Below are 17,665 nucleotides of genomic sequence, written 5' to 3' on the forward strand. Positions count from 1 at the left end.
CTCAAAACAACCATTGCAAATATTGTAAAAGAGATCAATGTTGAGTGTAACAATGAAGAGTGGCTAATAGCTGACAAAACAGATTCACAGCCCAAATGTTTATCATTGCAGGTCTTAAACAGAAATCTGACCAATCTATTTTATTTCTCCTCTCTCTTCCCAAGTTGGGAGCCCATCGTGAAATACATCAACGAGCAGTATGAGAATTATTTGAGAGAAGAGCTGCATGTAAACCGCAAGAGGAGAATACCAGACACCAGAGTCCACTGCTGCATCTACTTCCTGGCCGCTACTGGACACAGGTCAATACTCTTTTTTACACATGATGTCTAAAGCGCCAAAATACGGGCAAATTTTATGATTAATTGTCATTAATGTACGTATATAACATTAAAGACAAAAGACATTTCCAAGTCTTTGCATTGATGCTAATTACAGTGGTCCTTGTCCAGCTGACCAGAGATTTGCTGTGTTTGCAGGTTACGCCCTATTGATGTGGAGTTCATGAAGAGATTGGGCAAGATAGTAAGCATTGTGCCTGTCATTGCCAAAGCTGACACGCTAACTATTGAGGAACGACAGGAGTTCAAAGAGAGGGTGAGGAAACTCATTCACACATCTACAGCACATCCATGTAGTAGACCAGGGGTCAGCAACCCATGGCTCCAGAGTGGCAACCCATGTGGCTCTTCAGCCTCTTTGTTCTAGCTTTTTTTGCATTCATTCATTTTTTCATTTTCTACCGCTTATCCTCACGGGGGTCACGGGGGTGCTGGAGCCTATCCCAGCTGTCTTACCCTGGACTGGTCGCCAGCCAATCACAAGGCACATATAGACAAACAACCATTCACACTCATATTCATACCTATGGACAATTTGGAGTGGCCAATTAACCTAGCATGTTTTTGGAATGTGGGAGGAAGCCGCAGTCCCCGAAGAAAACCCACGCATGCATGGGGAGAACATGCCGCACAGCTACAGCCGCTCCCTTTGCAATGCTCAAATATTTTTTTAACACCTGAGTGGGGAAAATGGGTGTCTTTGTAATGAGTTTAAAAATGCAACTTTGTGTGAGACCATGAATGCATCCTGGCTGAGTTCTGACTGGTGATTGGATGAGCATGCGGATGAGCAGACAGGATGCTATTCAGTTCTCTCTCACACAGGTAAAAAGTTATTCTTTCCCAGAGCTATTTGACATTTCTAAAAAAATTAATTAGTGATAATTTTAAAAACAGCGGCACAGGAACTTGTCATATATCAGGTAAGTTTACAGTAATTTACACATACATTTAGGTTTATCTCCAATACTAGCAATCGATTCATCTTTTCTTATCTGAACTACTTCGATAACCCAAACTTTCCTCCTAATTGACGGCCAAAACGTTGGGAGACTCATAATTGGCTCAGCATGTGAGCTCATCACCGCTGTTGGTCGCCAGCTAAAAGAAACAGGCTGTCAATTCACTGTGATACACATTTCTTCACACGTCAGGTTGTCATGTTTAACCAAAATGATCCCATGATAACCCAAAAGAATTTCTTCTATTCTCTTCTTACAGTTTATAAGACGCTGTTTTGTGGCTACAGGCTATTTTTCTTTAGTGGGCAAGGGGGTATCTTTTTTCATAATAAAGGTTGCCGATCCCCTTTCTGAGCTCATCCAATCAGCAGTCAGAATACATTCATGGTTTCAGACAGTAGACATTTCAAGTCAGAATCAACAGACATAAATACAGATATTTTCAAAAATGCACATTTCCTCCATCCTGATATTAAAAAATGTCCAGTTCAGCCAGCGACCTAAAGCTGGCTTAGAGTTTTGGCCCCATGTGCAATTTGATTGATACAATTTCAGTAGACCCTCAAGCTGACCCGTGTTTTACCTTTGACCCACTCCCAGATAAGGCAAGACTTGGCAGCCAACGGAATTCGTGTTTATCCCCAGAAAGAGTATGATGAGGATCCAGAGGAACGCCTTCTCAACAACATGATCAGGGTAAGAACCGAGTCCCTTTTGTAGGAACCCTTTTGTTTACTCCAAACAAGATCAGATTCTTTGGCAAACAGAAAGCAATGCTTTAGTTCAGCCAAGGTTTTGCCCAGAGAGGACTTTGCAACTGAATATCGTGCTCCACTGTCAATCGGTGGGGATGTGTCGTCTCGAGATGAAACCGGAGTGTGCAGGGTTGGACCCCGCAGGATGACCACTGTCACATGTGCACTAACGCAATATATCCATGTCATAGAATGGCTGTAATTGATCTTTTTTGGGTATTAAATATAATCGACATAATTCCCAATAGAGTGCCCTCGTGTAAATTCACCCCAAGTCAAATCTAAGCATCAGTCGGACTGACTTGGGAAACATTGTGTGACCTATTTGTATTCAAACCTGAGTGAGACATGCTGATATTGTGTATGCAGGAAAGCATTCCCTTTGCTGTGGTCGGGACCGACAAGGAGCATCAGGTGAATGGAAACAAAGTGTTGGGCCGTAAAACAAAGTGGGGAATAATTGAAGGTGAGGACAAAATTCAGTACCACGTCTGACACTTTGCCATTATTAATTCCACATAAAGCAAACCCCCAGCATTCATTTTTTTCACCAGAATGATGGGGCTGACTATCAACCCTGTATCAACTAGTTGGGTCTTGATAAGTTAGCAGCGATGTCTTAGAATATTTCTCAGACTCTTAGAACACTACCAGCAACATACAATGGTTAGAGTTAGGAACTAACTGGGGAACTAAAGCACATACATTTAGAGTAGTTATTGAGGAACTAATGAGTAGTGGTTAGGGTTATTAACTATGGTAATTTTGTGTACTTGATTGTCAAGTGTTAACTGTTGAACAGTTAACCGTTTTTTCTGAATTTTTCAACACTACTAATCACTTTTTCCCCTTTTTTTGTAGTGGAAAATGTGGCACATTGTGAGTTTGCCAGTCTGCGAGATCTTCTTATCAGGTGAGCTTGAGTTTTTTTATTATTTACTTAACATTAATTACATTATTGTTAATGTATCTACTATAAATTATGTTGCATGTGTATTTGTGGGGACAAATACCGCGATTGGTGGCACTCGTGCCAGGTGTTGATGACCCCAGAGCAGAGAACAAGGCAAATGTAGTAAAAAAAAAGTATTTAGTAATAAACGAAGGTCACTCACAGGAGGAAAAACAAAGTACAACAAAAGACTCAGTGACAGAAGGTCACTGGGAAGCGAAAAGTACAAACAAAAGAGTACAAAGTAGCAAAAAAGTATTTACAAAGTGGCTCAACTACTTACAGACAGTAGGCAGCAAAATATATATGAAAGCCTCATGGCTGATGGGCAACAGGTGTGCAGACCAGGAGCGCAAGGCAGGAGTCCGTTGCAGGACAGAACAGAGGCAGCAGGGGGCAGCAGACCAAAGCAAGTGCAGATCATGACAAATACAAGAGACCACAAAAGGATATAAAAATCACACTATCATCACTTTTCGTCATGTTCCGTGACCACCCACAAATGGTAAATAAATATTTATTTTTGACACTCAAATAGTGGGGTGGGGCGGGGTGAGGTGAGGTGTGCAGGGGTTGAGAGTCAGTGAGGACTTTCGCTATTAGTGAAGACCTGCCAACATGTATGAACATGTCATACTCTTAAACTGTAATTTGACTCTTGAATACGCTTGTATGGTTTTGTTGCATTTCGTTGGTTTCATTTTCGAGTTAGTTGATAGGAATGCTTACACAATGAGAACCTGGCTGCCAAATGTTTTTGATTAATTTCCATTTTTACTGGTGATTTTTCTAATTTACAGTATGTCTTCATCCCTAACTATTTTCAAACTACAGTACAAGCTTTTGAAATAGTGATGTCAAAACTCTGGCACCTAAAGAGTTACGATCTGTTGCAAGTGTCAGAGCTAGTGTTAATTAGTTAGGCACACCCTTGCACCTCACAGTCTGCTGTGGATTATCCCTTCCATAAGATCCTGTCTGTTCTCAACTTACGTAGATGGTGAGGGAGGTAATCTGCTGATACAAAACTCTCGCTGGTGCGCACCTCTGATTATTTACTCATAAAATAGTGTACTGCAGTGCTTCGCAATAGTGGCACAGGCCCCCCTGGCTGATGTGGTGAGATGTCAGGGGGGCGTGAGAAGCAGAGTTGACTATTATTCATAAAATATCTTCAAGCATGACAGGTCTGTCTTTATTCATGTTTGAACAATGCCTGTGCAGGCACCTCCGGTTTTCAATAGTATTTCAAATCTGGGGGTGTGAAAAAATTCTGTCCCTTGGGGGCGGCATGACAAAATAATTGAGAACCATACCGTTAGGAGACTTTGGAGTTTTGGTCATCTATAGGCATACGGTCTTATTGACATCAGATTGGTGCAGATGCAATACAACTCTTGGGTTCAGGAGATAACGTGGACACACGTGTTGAGTTTTTAATAGTTGTAATGGAAATGAAGCTTCCTAGGTAGCTAGGAAATATGTATATAGTATATAATACAATTTTAAAATAAGGAAAAAACTATTTTAATGTTTTCCCATAATGCATTTTGTCCAAGCAAAGCATGGATGAGCACTGCAATGATGTCAGCCTCTCTCTGGGCTCCTCTGGCTCCCTCTGGTAGACAGAGGCAGCATTGCAGCGTCTCGGCACCCATCCATCCATAAACTAAATTTTCTATGCCACTTGTCCTCCAATGAAATGCTTTGCTCGGACGAAATGCATTATGTTTAAAATTATTTTATTTTAAAATTGTAACAGCACTTGTATTTTTCCTAGCTACCTTTTGAATGTTAAGTTGCAGTGGGATGAGTTTAGCTTTATTTGTAAGATGACACCATGAGTCAGACTGTTATATTGAGAAATAACCTCCTGGAAATACACTGGAAATTACGGTAAATGAATGAAAATTCAAATAAAAGATCAGTAACTCAGACCATCTTTGTTTTTTGCATTTTGTGTCAAGGTCTCACTTGCAGGACTTGAAAGACGTGACACACAACATCCACTACGAAACGTACCGTGTACGACGACTCAACGAGTGCAACATCAACTTCATTGAACAGGGACTTTCTCAGTGGCCACTCGAAAATGGAACTGCTGATAAATCAGAATCAGACAGCCACCTCTGATGCCTTCGTCAGCTTCATGCTCACGGAATGATGCCGTCATCTACTCAAAAGGAGAGATGGGAAAAGAGAGCATTATGTTCCCCACATAAATTGGGGTGGGGATCTTTTTGAGTGTCATGGTGCCCAGCTATTGGATTATTTTTAATGAAAGGTTATTTTGGGAGACTTAAGTACTTTTGAATGTGAGATTGTGCCTGTGAATGTTATCATTTATCCATGTCATTGTATTTTCAGGGCATTTCATCCATTGCAACTGAACTGTTCAAGTTGTGTAAGAAGGGGTTTCGCCTCTTGTGCTTCATGGGTTCATGTACAAGACTAGATAGGATAGCCCTAGGATCGCTCTGTCTTGCATAAACTGAACATAAACTGGCTGTGGTGTCGGAATCATTCATTGTGATGTTTGCATTTTCATCAGTTCATCTAAGTATCTCTCTGTCAGACTAAAGCTGTCCTATCTAGTCGTTCAGAGTGATGTTCAGACTAGGTAGGACAGCGAATCTGACAATGCTATTCTAGTCTGAACATCATGCTGAAAGACTAGATAGGCCAGCTCTCAGACTAGAGCTGATTAACAACTGACTAGAGTTGATTGTAATTCTGTCAGATTAGAGCTGTCCTATCTAGTTTTTGAGCATGAACTGATGAAGCACACGAGGCAAACGCCTTCTCAGGCAACTTGAACAGACCAGTTTTGATCAAGTCAACGCCCTGAGATTGTTTCTATTTTCTTGTATTATGGTTGCATAAACATCGTTAGGGTGGTCAGGATGAAGAGAGCGTCTCAGTATTAGTCGTATCCAAGCTCCTTTATCGTTGACCATGTGTGTGGTATGTGAAATGCCAAATGCGAGAAGATGAGACAATGCAGCCGGTGGATAGAACCACACCCAAACCCACTTTAAACACCTAAAAAAGTAATAAATGTGAATCTTCTGCCAAGTGCTACACCCTGTACAATTGATACGGCCAGCCTTGTAAGTTCATTATAATGTCATTCATTCATTTTCTACCGCTTATCCTCACGAGGGTCACAGGCATGGTGGAGCCTATCCCAGCTGTCTTCGTGCGAGAGGCGGGGTACACCCTGGACTGGTCGCCAGCCAATCACAGGGCACATATAGACAAACAACCATTCACACTCACATTCATACCTATGGACAATTTGGAGTCGCCAATTAACCTAGCATGTTTTTGGAATGTGGGAGGAAACCGGAGTCTTCCAAAAATTTTATACGTTGGCTGGAGGCGATGGGTGAAGGGTCTTGATGAGCATAATGGCTTGAAGTTGTCTGCGGTTATCAGAGATCCTTTTTCTTAGAGTTAATGTAAACGCTCACTTAGACAACAATAAACCCCATTCTGTTTCAATTCATGCAGTTGGCCAGGCACCATTTTTTTTCATATTAAGCCATACATGTTGGTCTGAATGAGGTTTGAAATGGGGGAAAACTGCACAAATGACCTTCCAAGTGTATAAAATATGGAGCGATGACATTTTATTTTATTAGCTCATATTCTACCGTATCGTCATGTTGTAATTCAAGGGGCTGTATTGATTCGTTGTATTATGAAATCTTACACTAATTTGCTTTGTCACCTGAGATTACCCCTCTTATTAAAATTTCCTGTTGCATGACCAATTGGATGTTAGTGTTGGTCGTCAATGCATTGTTGGTTCCTGTGCCTTCCTAGCATGTAGTCATTCCGTGTGTGTCACACACCCTATATAGAGCAAGACCAACATGATATTTTCCTGCACTATTTCACTAAAATACTACTATGACACATTCTGGCACAGTGTTCAGAGCTCTGGGTTTGAATTATTTCTGCGTTGCATTGCAGCAGCTACGTGAATCAACGTGTTCTTTTGTGGGTTAACTTTTGTAGGTTGTACTTTAGTGACCAAAATACTAGTGTCTTGGTATTAGCAGGGTAAAACTTATGAATTTGTCTTTGGATTTTACCAGAATGAAGACAAAATAGACATCCTGTACCATTGCACATGATGATCTGATAAATCTTAGAAGGTCCTCTGTCATCATACATATACAGCTTTCCGTTGTGTTGTAATTTTCAAATGTTATTAACCCACCACAATCAGTTACAAACAATGTGGTTTAATTTATTTGGATTTTATTCAATTACAACTGACATGTTATTTACCTTAGTAATGTCTGTACTACCACTGCCTCTGTTTCTGTTGTGCAGTTACTCCAAAGTCATTAGGTATACCTGCTTTGGAACTTCATTGTTTGCCCCTGTACCTGTAAGGTACTGTGCACCTCCTCACACTGAAGAAATGACACTTGCAATGCAGTCAGTGTACAACTGTGGCCCAATTTGCTATTTTTTTGTGACTTGTTAGCAGTATAAGGTCTCACGTGTGAATGGGGAGTAGGTGTTTTAAATTTGGTGTTTTTGCTCTCACTCTCTATTCAAGCTGTACACTTACTACGTGTTGTTTCTTCAGTATGGTCCCCGTGAGACAATATACTAAAATACCTGCAGAAATGTGAGGCACCGTATCAATATTGCCCCTTTGTGCCTTCATTTGCCATCACGCTAGATAAAAAATGAGTGTCCTCATTGCATCACTGCAGAATATTGACTCAGAACGAGTTTTGATTGGATGAAACATTGTATTAGTAGTGGAAATAGTTACAAATGATTGTGAATGTCAAAATGCTGAGATTTGTTGATCTGACTTTTCTGAGGATAAATGAAAGTTGAAATACATTACCAGACTCCAGCGGGTGATTTAATTGAAGGTGGTGTTGATCATTAAAATCACCTGCTGGAAAGAAACCCCCTGCCCTATGCAGATTCTTGGTAATTGGATTCATTATGAAAAATAGGCTTTGAAAACATTCATCCTGCACATCTATTTATGTTACCTCCTAATTATTCAAACAGTGCTCATTTCCTTTTATGAAACGTGCTTCAGCACTGCCCTGCTTCATCTTGTGTTTATACTCAGCTGTACTAACAGTTCCCATGTGATTGTCTTTGCTTTCATAGTATTGATATAACACTGTTGATTTACTAATAAATATTTGTCACTTTCTCAAGTCAGGTGTCTTTGTTAAGTCTTTGTTATAACGTGACAATGTTTTTCATATCATGGCCCTTAATAACAGTCGACCAGAAGGCAGAATTCAATGACCTAAAGAATTTCGCTTCATGTCCATCTTTTCTAATTAACAGAGACGCTTGCAGTTTCAAAGCACTTGGTGGCAGTAATGCATAAATCGGTCATCAAGCGAACTTCCAACAGGATTTATGGCTCCGAGAAGGTACCCGGGTCCTGACGAGGCGTACTTTTCAAAGAGCCATGATGATTGGCTGTTTTTTTCGTTTGTTTCCTTTAATTATATGTTTTAGAACTTTTAGCACTTAGTTAATGAATACAATAAAATGATCAAACCAAAGAATGAAAACTAATATATAAAATAAAATATAAATATATTGTGGCGACCCCGATGTGTTCCGTTTGACATGTTGTGCTCTAAAGTGTCTGGCCGTTCCGGGTGGCCATGAATGCACCAGGGGTGGGGGCGTGTTGTGCTGAGGGAACCGAAGAGGAAGCACTGCTGTTGTTGTTGCGGGTGCCTTAGTGGCGTGGTTACGGCGGACAGTAGTGTTATTGACCACAGTTGTGTCATTTCCATAGCTACAATATTAAATAGTAAAATTGTATAATCCTAAAATAATACCTCATTATTAAATAATACATTATCACACATATCTGTTGGAAGCGGTAATGCAACAAAAATGATACAAACCGCCAGAAAATTCCAGAGGAGGAGACCGGAACTTAAATATGAACTTGTTTAGCCCGGAACCGTTAGGACAGTACACCACATAATACCATTTGGAGCACAGAAGGAGGTGTGTCGGCTGCATCGATCTTCTCTGGGGTCAGCATCGTGGATGTTTTAAAATCTTACGCTACAGTCTTCAGACACGCTTTTAACTAGCATTTTGTACAACTTATTCTACTTATAGTGTAACGTGTCATGTTAATAGTGCATACAGCACGTCAATATCATAGAGACACATTATCAACACTCATGAGTTAGTTCGAAGCGGGGAAAGCACAATACTTTTTTGGGCATTTGTTGAATATGGATGTTGATAAGTTATGATATTACTGCGTTACTGTGATGATTGGAACCTTGTTCCGAGTCTCAATTTACACTTTGCATTTTGAGTGCCGAAGTGCGTCCTTTTATGTACGATAGTCGACAGGTGCAAGCGAATTCAGACACAAAAATAAAATGTTAATAAAGTCATTGGGATCGTGATTACTATTAATTAGTTAGTTGTACTATTATAGTAATAGTACAAATTTTGTTGTATTGCACTTGTCTGTGTTGACTGTATTATCTCACTACCTCCTCAGATGTAAGCACGTTTATTGGAGATTCTACTGTTCCAAGACCATGATTGATCAGCCATGGACCAGATCACCTTCGATTATAATACTGTGCTGTCAGATGTTCACATTCTCCTGCCAAACGCACGTCACCTCATGACCCGCCTCAACAGTGTTGGCCAGCCTGGTAGGTGTTATATACAGCGTGTATCTAACTTAGTGTTAGCATTACTTTTGGGCTGTGGAATACTATGAACAGCACTAATTCAATTCCTAAGGGTTGACTTTGTCGCTTACATGTGATTTGGACCCTTTCTAAGTACACACTTGTATGCCACAAGTACCTTGGAATTTTACACTGAAATTGGACACTGTAACATTTCGAATATATTTAGTGGACTGAAGGTATTTATAGTTCCAACAGCATAAGCCCAGAGAGAGCAACATCATTACACAAAAGTAGGCAATTTACGGACAAGTAAAACAGGAAAGATTGTACGATAACCGAGACGGTGTATGAAAACCAGGACTAAAGTTTAAATATGAATCATACAAAAACTGTGGCTTTGAAGAACCATGGCTCGACTCTTTTTCGACTTTTCTGACCTATAAATATAATTAAAATTTTGTATTGTTGTGTAAAATGATGCCAAAGTTTCAGATAATGAGGTTTCTGCATTTGGAAGTGAGCCCTGAAAGACGTTTGGGATGGCTCAAAACGCTCGGTTTGAAAAGGCGTGGTAAACGAGGCCTGTCTGAGTTGCATTTGAAAATATTGGAATTGGACAGTTCACATGATAGGAAAAAAATCAAACACATGTCACACATGCAAAAAATTATTTCAGTTTAAACATTACGTCCTAACTTTATTGTGGTTTTTCAAAATTAATTTATTAATAAATGATTGCTGTTTGATGGTTGACTATGGCCTGTTATTAATTTAAAAAAAATGCACATTTAAGCAAATTGTACATATTCTTCTAAATTATTATATATATATATATATAAATGGCATATATATATATATATGCCATTTATACTATGTAATGTAGTATTCTACACTGGTGGCAAGGTGTCACTAGTAGCATTAAACTCAACTGTAAAACCCCGACGTGACTTCCTGTTATGTCCACTATATTGGGAATGTCACTATATTAGACTTTATAAATATATTCCAAAATGTAGACGCTATTTGTGATCCACCCACATTGTCATGTTGACATGTCACATTTAATATTTATACTGGATATATTTTTTTTGTTTCTCCAGTTTTTACCTCCAGGTTTGAGATTTTGTCTGATACTGAAAAGCATGACCCAAAGGATTTTCTGACAAAGGAAACCAGTGACACTGTGACACAAGTTCCGGAAGAAAAAGATGGAGAGGTTGGTGAAAGAACTGTTGAATCTGGATTGGACGAGGATGGAGATTTTGACATCTCACGTCGGTAAGGGAGCGCTCCAGACTTTATATTGTTGGCTATTTTTTTCAAGATGTGTGTGCACGTTTTCATCCAGAAGCAGGGCAAAAGGCAACATTTATCACTTGATTACTGTATTTTATCAGGAAGTACATAGTCTAGTAAATACTGTAACACATAAATCCCATTCTTGAACTTTGTACAGGAGTCATGTCCTCCAGAGATTCACTAAAAACGTTTTTGCATCTCCTCAGACCTAGGACGAATACTACAGGAGATGACAACCGAGACATTATCTGCCCGGTTATTCTCAAACAATCCAACATATCCACTCAACTACAAGAAGTAGATGCAGAGGATGAGGCAGATGACTGTTTTGATGGCATTATACGAATCGGTAAGTACCAAACTGTTTTTGTTGTCGTTGGTCGAAGGTCAAAATATGGATGAGCTTTGTAACACCTGAAAGAAGGAGTGAAAGGTATTCAATGTATAAGTACAGCAATGAGGGCAGATTGTGGATAGAAAATGAAGTTGATACCTTCATAATTAATTTTGTGGTGAGAGGTCAAGAGTAAAGAAGCTAACACAATGGAAAGTGACCTACAAGAGTGCACACATTGTCCAGGTGTTCTTTTGGTCACTTGTCCTGTGATGGATTGCACTATTAACAAATGGAAAAATCAAATGATTAACAGTTTTAATGAGAATAATCACAGTGACACAGCTGTTGATTAATTTATCGATCATAATTAATGTTCATTTCCCATGCGGAGTTGTGTTTCATTTCCTGATGATAAAAGAATAGCACCTGATAAACTTGATACTCTGAGTCCCTTCTTGTTTGCTATGGTGATGGACAGGCTGACACATGAGGTTGGACAAGAATCTCCATGGACTATGATGTATGTAGATGACATTGTGATTTGTAGTGAGAGTAGGGTACATGTAGAGGAGATGCTAGAAGAGTGGAGGTTTGCCCTGGAAAGGAGAACGAAGATTAGCTGCAGCAAAACGGAGTATATGTGTGTGAATGAGAGGGACCCAAGTGGAAGAGTGAGGTTACAGGGAGAAGAGCTACAGAAGGTGCAGAATTTTAAGTACTTTGGGTCAACAGTTCAGAACAATGGAAATTGTGAAAAGGAGGTGAAGAAGCATGTGCAGGCAGGATCAAACGGGTGGAGAAAAGTGTCAGGCGTGATGTGTGATAGAAGAGTTTCAGCTAAAATGAAAGGAAAGGTATACAAAACTGTGGTGAGACCAGCCATTGTTTGGTCTAGAGACAGCGCCACTGAGGAAAAGACAGGAAGCAGAACCAGAGGTAGCAGAAATGAGGATGCTGACGTTCTTGTTGGGAGTGACCAGGATGGATAGGATCAGGAACAAGTATATACAAGTACAAGACATTACATGTTAGAGGCCTTGGAGATAAAGTCAGAGAGGCCTGACTGAGATGGTTGGGACATGTCTAAAGGAGAGATAGTGAATATATTGGTAGAAGGATGCTGCCAAGGTAGGAGGCGTAGAGGAAGACCAAAGAGGAGGTTTATGGATGTAGTGAAGGAGGACATGAGGGTAGTTGGTGTGAGAGAGACAGATCCAGAAGACAGGGTTGGATGGAGGAGATTGGTTTGCTGTGGCGACCCCTGAAGGGAAAAGCCCAAAGAGGAAGAAGAAAAGAAGTACAGCTACAGCAGGTTTGTCCAAAGTGCGGGCCGGGGGCTACTGTATATGCATCACGCAGCTTTTTAAAAACATTTTTATTTTATTTTAAATATATAAAAGTATGTATATGGAAGTGGCCACCCACATCCTTTTATGTATACAGCCCTCGATGGCAAAAATCTGGACATACCTGATCTACCAGTATTAAATAGTAATTGAATAATGTAGTAATTTATGTTATTTGTTTATTTATTTTACAGAGCATACGATGGCAACGCCCCTGGAAGATGTCGGTAAACAGGTCAGTCACTCTTTGTGTCCTCTGTGATTAGAAGTATTTTTATGTTTGATATGAACTGTATATTAAAAAATAGATGAAGAGGAAAGAAAGAGATGAGCCCAAAATGTGGGACAAGAGTTTCAACGCACGTTTTGGATTGAAGGTTTTAACTTAAAACCTTCAATTGGACAATTGCCTTGCAAAATTTAATAAACGCCTCCCACTTTGCAAAAAAACAAAGTGCAACTTCTGAATCCAGCCATATTTAACACAATATAAAAGTATTACAATAATGTAATTAGATTATTTAATCTCTCTGCAATTTCACACATAATCCACATGTATTGAAGTATCTTTTACTGTCTCCCTTCTTCAGGTTTGGAGAGGGGCAGTCCTCTTGGCTGACTTCCTCCTCTCTGAGCCACTCATGTTCAATGGGGCGACTGTTGTAGAACTAGGAGCTGGTACTGGTTTAACCAGTATCATCATGGCCACCATTGCCAAACGTGTCTACTGTACAGGTATGAGGTCATCAAGCAATATATCATTTTCAATTGATGTAATAAAAACAAAGCTATTGAAGTTTGTGATCGAATGCTATATAATAATGTGTTGCAGATGTTGGAGAGGACCTTTTAAGCATGTGTAAGAAAAATATAACCTTAAATGAGCACATGATCCATCATGCAGGTGAGAAATTGGCTATAAACAAAGCCAATTATATTACATTGGGGTAGTTTAAACCTTTAAACACCGCAGTCACTTTTGGTGTTTTTAAGTGACTTGCAAATGTTTTCATTCAGCATGCGATGCTAGCAGCATGTCTAAAAATGAGAGACAAAAGCACAAAATAATAGACAAAGTTAGCACTAGCGTTTCAGAGGATTTCTTTTACAAACCCAAATCAACAATCTCTTTAGTTGTATATACTTACTTACTTAATACTTTTGATAGTATAATTTGTCATATATAGTATAGTCATCACTCTCCACTGTGGTTCAAACATCACTCTTTCACTCTACCTTGGTTTTAGTTCATAAATAATCACTGTTTTGTAGTTGGATGAGTGGTTGGCACGCAGGCCACACAGCTAGGAGACCGAGTTCGATTCCACCCTCGGCCATCTCTGTGTGGAGTTTGCATGTTCTCCCCGTGCATGCATGGGTATTCTCCGGGTACTCCGGTTTCCTCCCACATTCCAAAAACATGCTAGGTTAATTGGCGACTCCAAATTGTCCATAGGTATGAATGTGAGTGTGAATGGTTGTTTGTCTATATGTGCCCTGTGATTTGCTGGCCACCAGTCCAGGGTGTACCCCGCCTCTTGTCTCAAGACAGCTGGGATAGGCTCTAGCACCCCCGCCACCCTTGTGAGGATAAGCAGTAGAAAGTGAATGAACGTTTTGTAGTTGACTGTGGCCTATTATTAGTCCAAAAAGTGCATTTTTTACCTTTTGTATTGAGTTGTGGACTCAATAGAGCAGCTACACACAATAACCCACATACAAAACTTTCTAGATCTTCCAGAATCTGCACCTATTCCATCTTTCTTCTCATCTTCCTTTGATTTGTGCTTCCTGTCAAAACGGTCTGTTAATTTATTCCACTTCCAGGCATGCCCACTACTCTGTGGTTGGTCACACCCCCAAAGTGCTTCCTAACTACGAACCATATAAGGAATTCCGCCCCTCTGTGACATCACAAAGAAACAGTTCTAACACGCCTTTAGAAACATAGCGTTTTTTGCCATCCCATGTTTCAGGGCTCCCTTCCAAATGCACAAACCTCATTATCTGAAACTTTGGCATCGTTTAACATGAGAATACAACATTCTCACCTCATTTATAGGTCAGAAAAGTGGAAAAAGCAAATTGTTTGCATTTTCTTGCCTAAATATAGTCAATATATGCAGAGAGCCACGAAACTCAAGTGAAATTGCGAAAAACCAGTCACTATCACACAATCACTATGCAGTTCGTCAACCTGTAGTACAAACCTTTTCTCTTCTTTGGAGACATCTAGTGGTTAACTTGGGGGTTGTTTCCGGGTCACTGGACAACAAGGAGTAGTGCTAAATCCACTTGTGACAGTCTAAATGTATTAGTTGGGGGATGCCACAAATACTGTAAATTAATATATGGGAAATACTGATTAAATGGATTGAGTTGACATTGTACATGACTGTATTTTTCTGGAAAGGTTACAATTTGATAACTCAAAAAGTTTTTTCTGTCTTCAGAAATGCCAGAATTTATTTAGATGTGTTTAAATGTTTTACTTTATTGTATATGCTGGTATATAATTGTTTTAGAAAGCCACGGAGAAGTATGAATGTACAGTCCTTTTTTCACTTCCTGCTATTTTTTCCGACCACAAGGTGGTGAAGTGAGAGTGAGACAGTTGGATTGGCTCAAGTCTGACCTTTGTACAGGTAAGAATGGCTTTTTCACTTGCGGGGATCTAAGACTCAATAAATTACGTTATATATTGCTTAGTTAATTGTAATGTAAGTTTAGATTTTACATTCTACTCTCTGTTCTTCTGCCCTTTCATTCCTCTCAATTTAGATTCTGATGTGGAATTTAGCTGGACAGACGAGGAAGTTGCCGACATACATGACAATGCGAGCTTCATCATTGCTGCTGATGGTAGGTTAGGGGATTTTTTTTGTGATGTCACAAATAAAATGCAATTATCTGGTTATTAACTGGCCACTGAGGGCCCATACCAAAAAATGAAAGGATGTAGAGGCCATTTTGTGACACCTGTGGCATTTTTTGCTGTGTGATAAACCTGCACATTTTGGTGTGGCCTTTTTGTGGCCTATCTTAGTCACACCTATGCTGTCATATTGTGGGTTCAAAAATCCTTTATAATCGGCCAATTTCAGATATACCTTTGGCAAAATTCATTGGCTTGGTTTCGCTTATCCAGACATAAGTCTGCCAGTCCAAGTAGTGTGTCAATGGATGTCCACTATACATTGTGTGCATTTTTTCAATCTCCTTTAGAGCTTTTGAATACAGTTGCAAAAAAGAATGTACTGATTCATTGTTTTCTGTTTTCAGTTTGCTACGATGACGATCTGACAGATGCCCTGTTTCGTACCATCTATAGACTGTGCAATAACTTCATGCACCCCTGTACCATTTTCATCTCTCTTGAGAAAAGGTAGGAGAAAGCCAACCCTTTCATTTTCATAGAGTAATTTCACATCCTTGTTTTATCCGTTCACATACTTTTTTGCCACTTGCTTATGATGAAATAGTCACTTGTAATCAGCATCATATTTAAAAAAATACAGTAGTAGTACTTGTTATTCAAATCCAAGCAGCCTGAGTGACCCACCACCATCAGTCTAAATTTCGGAGTATTTCAAACATACAGTATTATTCTGTGTCCAATCTACAAGATGACTATAACAGTTATTCAAATATAAGTAAGTGATCAATTGCAATCTGGTGTTATAAAGGTTGAACTTCACCATCCGAGAAATGGATGTTTCCTGTGAGGCCTACAACCATTTCAGACACTGTCTATCCCAACTTGAGGGCCTCGTGGACGGACAGTGCAGCTATACTGTCCAACAGCTCCCTTGTACTTTCCCCCAGTTTCTTCAGTATGAACGCATAGAGCAACTGGTAAGAGACACTCTCCTCCTTTAAATTTGAAGTTAACTTAACCAGTATGTGTTGCTTACTTATATTTAGGATAGTTTAATAACACTACATTTTGCCCACCAGATCATCATTTTTCATTTTGCCTCGAAATCATGCCAAGCATACTGTACATCCAAATCAACTCCAGAATTGAAGGAAGTCCTTGGTCCAAGTATTGTTTACAGAAATAATAAGATGAAATCCAAATATGTAATGAAACGGTCATAAAAAATAAAAATAACATCTCTATTTTATCCCTTTGGTTGTCTTACACATCATTACATTGAAGTCTCAATAAGTCTCAACATTGAAGTCTCAATAATGGTACCACTACACCGTTTGATTATCACGGTCCACTTCATAGTACCAAACATTTCACACATTCTAGAATACAATCTTTATCTTTAATGATGACCGTGGCAGTCAAATGTCTTAGCATAAGGCATACTATGGAAGAGAAATTAGACATGGTAAAATGCTCAGAAAGGGCACACACGCTCACCAACATTACCTGCATGTCTAAGCCGAGGTTAATTTAGGAATAAGTTCCAACACTTAAAAAAAACATTTACATTGCGTCGTACAAGCGTTCATAAACTGAGTTCCTGACCTCCTGTAAAGATTACTTAACACATACACACCTTCTGTTGTGCAGAATGTCTTGTTCAATCCCGACTATTGATCTGCTGCTATTTCAGGAGCTGTGGAAGGTGACTGCTAACAGAGTCCCAGCTGACCAAGCCAAGTCTTGACCTGCACCTGCAACACTACCCTCTCCCAAAAACGTTCTTCAATCTCTCTTTCAGGGTCTTTTTTGCCGGGTATTGGCATGTATCACTGAGCAATTACCTTAACCACAATTCAACTGGGAAAAAAATTTACAAATTTAAAATTACAGTGCACCCTTGCATATCGTATTCACGATTCTGCATTCGCGACCCCACCAATTAGCGGATTTTTAAAATCAAAACACGGTGACATGTGGCGAGTTCATGGATGGTGATGCACTGAACTCTTACAGGTTTTTTTTATGTTAATACAGATTGTTCATTAAGGTCAATTAATCTGTATCTGAATTAGCAGTATAAAACCCTGATCGAAGCATCCCTACTTGTTGTAT

At 39.5% G+C, this 17,665-nt stretch overlaps 2 protein-coding genes across 9 annotated transcripts in view; both read left to right on the forward strand.

Annotated features, from left to right (window-relative positions):
* septin12 (septin 12) overlaps positions 1 to 8,214 on the forward strand; it is a 65,429-nt gene extending 57,215 nt beyond the window's left edge. For all 6 annotated transcript variants that reach the window (XM_058048306.2, XM_058048305.2, XM_058048307.2 and 3 more), the window contains 6 exons: positions 165 to 302; positions 480 to 597; positions 1,904 to 1,999; positions 2,428 to 2,524; positions 2,920 to 2,971; positions 4,978 to 8,214. In XM_058048306.2, the coding sequence (XP_057904289.2) occupies positions 165 to 302; positions 480 to 597; positions 1,904 to 1,999; positions 2,428 to 2,524; positions 2,920 to 2,971; positions 4,978 to 5,143 (667 nt within the window). In that variant the 3' untranslated portion in view covers positions 5,144 to 8,214. The remainder of the gene's footprint in view (positions 1 to 164; positions 303 to 479; positions 598 to 1,903; positions 2,000 to 2,427; positions 2,525 to 2,919; positions 2,972 to 4,977) is intronic.
* Positions 8,215 to 8,777: 563 nt separating this feature from the next.
* On the forward strand, positions 8,778 to 17,389 carry mettl22 (methyltransferase 22, Kin17 lysine). 3 transcript variants are annotated; one of them, XM_058048643.2, is made up of 12 exons: positions 8,778 to 9,034; positions 9,549 to 9,708; positions 10,791 to 10,968; positions 11,196 to 11,338; positions 12,867 to 12,907; positions 13,263 to 13,407; positions 13,505 to 13,576; positions 15,264 to 15,317; positions 15,454 to 15,534; positions 15,955 to 16,057; positions 16,359 to 16,527; positions 16,630 to 16,789. In XM_058048643.2, the coding sequence occupies exons 2-12, from the start codon at positions 9,603 to 9,605 to the stop codon at positions 16,771 to 16,773; spliced, it is 1,236 nt and encodes a 411-aa protein (XP_057904626.2). In that variant the 5' UTR covers positions 8,778 to 9,034; positions 9,549 to 9,602; the 3' UTR covers positions 16,774 to 16,789. The 3 variants fall into 3 exon arrangements, with proteins under 3 accessions (XP_057904626.2, XP_057904625.2, XP_057904627.2); XM_058048642.2 differs by having other exon boundaries at positions 8,778 to 9,063; positions 16,630 to 16,788; XM_058048644.2 differs by lacking the exon at positions 16,630 to 16,789 and adding an exon at positions 17,244 to 17,389 and having other exon boundaries at positions 8,781 to 9,063.
* The last annotated feature ends 276 nt before the right edge of the window (positions 17,390 to 17,665 follow it).

Source organism: Doryrhamphus excisus, linkage group LG16 (assembly GCF_037039965.1).
Source record: "Doryrhamphus excisus strain RoL-2023G ecotype Guam linkage group LG16, RoL_Dexc_Guam_v1.1, whole genome shotgun sequence".
NCBI classification, from domain to species: domain Eukaryota; kingdom Metazoa; phylum Chordata; class Actinopteri; order Syngnathiformes; family Syngnathidae; genus Doryrhamphus; species Doryrhamphus excisus.

What these genes read in the sequence shown, in the direction of transcription:
- mettl22 (XM_058048643.2), top strand. Translation starts at nt 9,603, where the DNA reads ATGGACCAGATCACCTTCGATTATAATACTGTGCTGTCAGATGTTCAC. An exon ending in TGGAAGATGTCGGTAAACAG is followed by an intron (nt 12,908 to 13,262) that starts GTCAGTCACTCT and finishes TCCCTTCTTCAG; the next exon opens with GTTTGGAGAGGGGCAGTCCT. An exon ending in CAAACGTGTCTACTGTACAG is followed by an intron (nt 13,408 to 13,504) that starts GTATGAGGTCAT and finishes AATGTGTTGCAG; the next exon opens with ATGTTGGAGAGGACCTTTTA.